The following is a 2366-nucleotide window of genomic DNA, read 5'->3' on the forward strand; positions in this document are numbered from 1 at the left end:
TGCAATGCTCATTTTTACTCTGTGTGTGTTAGTTGATGTATCCGTAGGTTTAATAACTGACAGAAGGTATTCACACATTCACTGCACCTGAAAGGATTTTTCTCTGTGTGCATTAACTGATGAATCCTTAATGCGAAAGATTTCCTAAAGGTACTTCTACACTCACTACAGTTGTACGGTATTTAGAGTGAGTGCAAGCTGATGTCTACATAGGCTTGACAATTGACTACATTTCTTCACACATTCATTGCACTTGAAGGCTTTTCTTCTGCGTGTGTTCGCCGATGCCTGCTTAGGATTGATAATGGACTTCAGCTTTTCAAGCATTCATGGCATTTAAAAGATTTGTTTCCCCTTTGTGAGCTCGCTGATGATTTCTTAATGCTGAAGAGTAAATAAAACTACTGCCACATTCATTGCAATGGTATGGTTTTTCCCCAGTGTGTGTTCGCTGATGTCTCTGGAGGCCTGTTAACTGACTGAAGCTCTTTACACATTCACTGCAATGGTATGGTTTTTCCCCTGTGTGTATTCTCTGATGTGTTTGGAGGTTTGAAATGTGACTGAAGCTCTTTACACATTTACTGCAATGGTATGGTTTTTCCCCTGTGTGTGTTCGCTGATGTCTGCGGAGGTTTGAAATGTGATTGAAGCTCTTCACACATTCAGTGCAATGGTATGGTTTTTCCCCTGTGTGTGTTCGCTGATGTGTTTGGAGTTCTGCTAACGTACTGAAACTCTTGGCACATTCACTGCACTGGTATGGTTTTTCCCCTGTGTGTATTCTCTGATGTGTGCGGAGGTTTGCAATTTGATTGAAGCTCTTTCCACATTCAGTGCAATGGTATGGTTTTTCCCCTGTGTGTGTTTGCTGATGTGTTTGGAGTTCTGCTAACGTACTGAAACTCTTGGTACATTCACTGCAATAGTATGGTTTTTCCCCTGTGTGTATTTTCTGATGTACGTGTAGCTGTGAAATCTGATTGAAGTTCTTTGCACATTCCTTGCAATGGAATGGTTTTTCCCCTGTGTGTATTCTCTGATGTCTGTGGAGGTTTGAAATGTGATTGAAGCTCTTTGCACATTCCTTGCAATGGTATGGTTTTTCCCCTGTGTGTGTTCGCAGATGTGTTTGGAGTTCTGCTAACGTACTGAAACTCTTCACACATTCACTGCAATGGTATGGTTTTTCCCCTGTGTGTATTTTCTGATGTACGTGTAGCTGTGAAATCTGATTGAAGTTCTTTGCGCATTCCTTGCAATGGAATGGTTTCTCCCCTGTGTGTATTCTCTGATGTCTGTGGAGGTTTGAAATGTGATTGAAGCTCTTTGCACATTCCTTGCAATGGTATGGTTTTTCCCCTGTGTGTGTTCGCTGATGTGTTTGGAGTTCTGCTAACGTACTGAAACTCTTGGCACATTCACTGCAATGGTATGGTTTTTCCCCTGTTTGTATTCTCTGATGTGTGTGGAGGTTTGCAATTTGACTGAAGCTCTTTACACATTCCTTGCAATGGTATGGTTTTTCCCCCGTGTGTGTTTGCTGATGTATTAGGAGTTCATGTGACCGACAGAAGCTCTTCACACATTCACTACAACGGTATGGTTTTTCCCCTGTGTGTATTCTATGATGTCTATGGAGGCTTGATAATTGACTGAAACTCTTTACACATTCCTTGCAATGGTATGGTTTTTCCCCTGTGTGTATTCGCTGATGTATTTGGAGGTGTGATAACTGACTGAAGCTCTTTACACATTCATTGCAAAGGTATTGTTTTTCCCCTGTGTGTATTCGCTGATGTCTTTGGAGGTGTGATAACTGACTGAAGCTCTTTACACATTCATTGCAATCGTATGGTTTTTCCCCTGTGTGTATTCGCTGATGTGTTTGGAGATGTGATAACCGACTGAAGCTCTTCACACATTCAGTACAATGGTATGGTTTTTCCCCTGTGTGTATTCTCTGATGTCTATGGAGGTCTGTTAACCGACTGAAGCTCTTTACACATTCAGTACAGTGGTATGATTTTTCCCCTGTTTGTATTCGCTGATGCTCTGTTATGGTTTCTAATTGGCTAAAGTTCTTGACATATTCAGTGGAATTGCACGATTTTTCTCCTGACCGTGTTTCCTGAAGGGTCAGCATAATTAATAAACTACTTGCGTTATTTTCACATTCCCTGTATGAGTGTTATATTTTGGACGCTTGATTTCCGATTTAACAATAAAATACAAGACTCACTAAATACCTGCCACATTCATAATATCAGTAAGGCTTCCTTGTGGGTGATTGCATCTTTAGATTGGATAATGGCTTTGCATGCTTGCGGGTAAAGCTTAATCTTTGTTCCGGTAGGTGCAAATTG

At 41.0% G+C, this 2366-nt stretch overlaps 1 protein-coding gene across 5 annotated transcripts; it reads right to left on the bottom strand.

Annotated features, from left to right (window-relative positions):
- Positions 1-319: 319 nt before the first annotated feature.
- On the bottom strand, positions 320-2146 carry LOC147737764 (uncharacterized). Of its 5 annotated transcripts, none has more exons than XM_086944977.1 (2): positions 1633-2146; positions 320-1548 (listed from the first exon to the last, which is right to left on the bottom strand). In XM_086944977.1, exons 1-2 carry the CDS (start codon positions 2144-2146, stop codon positions 320-322), a joined length of 1743 nt encoding a protein of 580 aa, XP_086801103.1. The 5 variants fall into 5 exon arrangements, with proteins under 5 accessions (XP_086801103.1, XP_086801104.1, XP_086801102.1 ...); XM_086944978.1 differs by having other exon boundaries at positions 320-456; positions 1045-2146; XM_086944976.1 differs by having other exon boundaries at positions 320-960; positions 1045-2146.
- Between the last annotated feature and the right edge of the window lie 220 nt (positions 2147-2366).

Source organism: Lissotriton vulgaris, chromosome 1_1 (assembly GCF_964263255.1).
Source record: "Lissotriton vulgaris chromosome 1_1, aLisVul1.2, whole genome shotgun sequence".
Classification (NCBI taxonomy): domain Eukaryota; kingdom Metazoa; phylum Chordata; class Amphibia; order Caudata; family Salamandridae; genus Lissotriton; species Lissotriton vulgaris.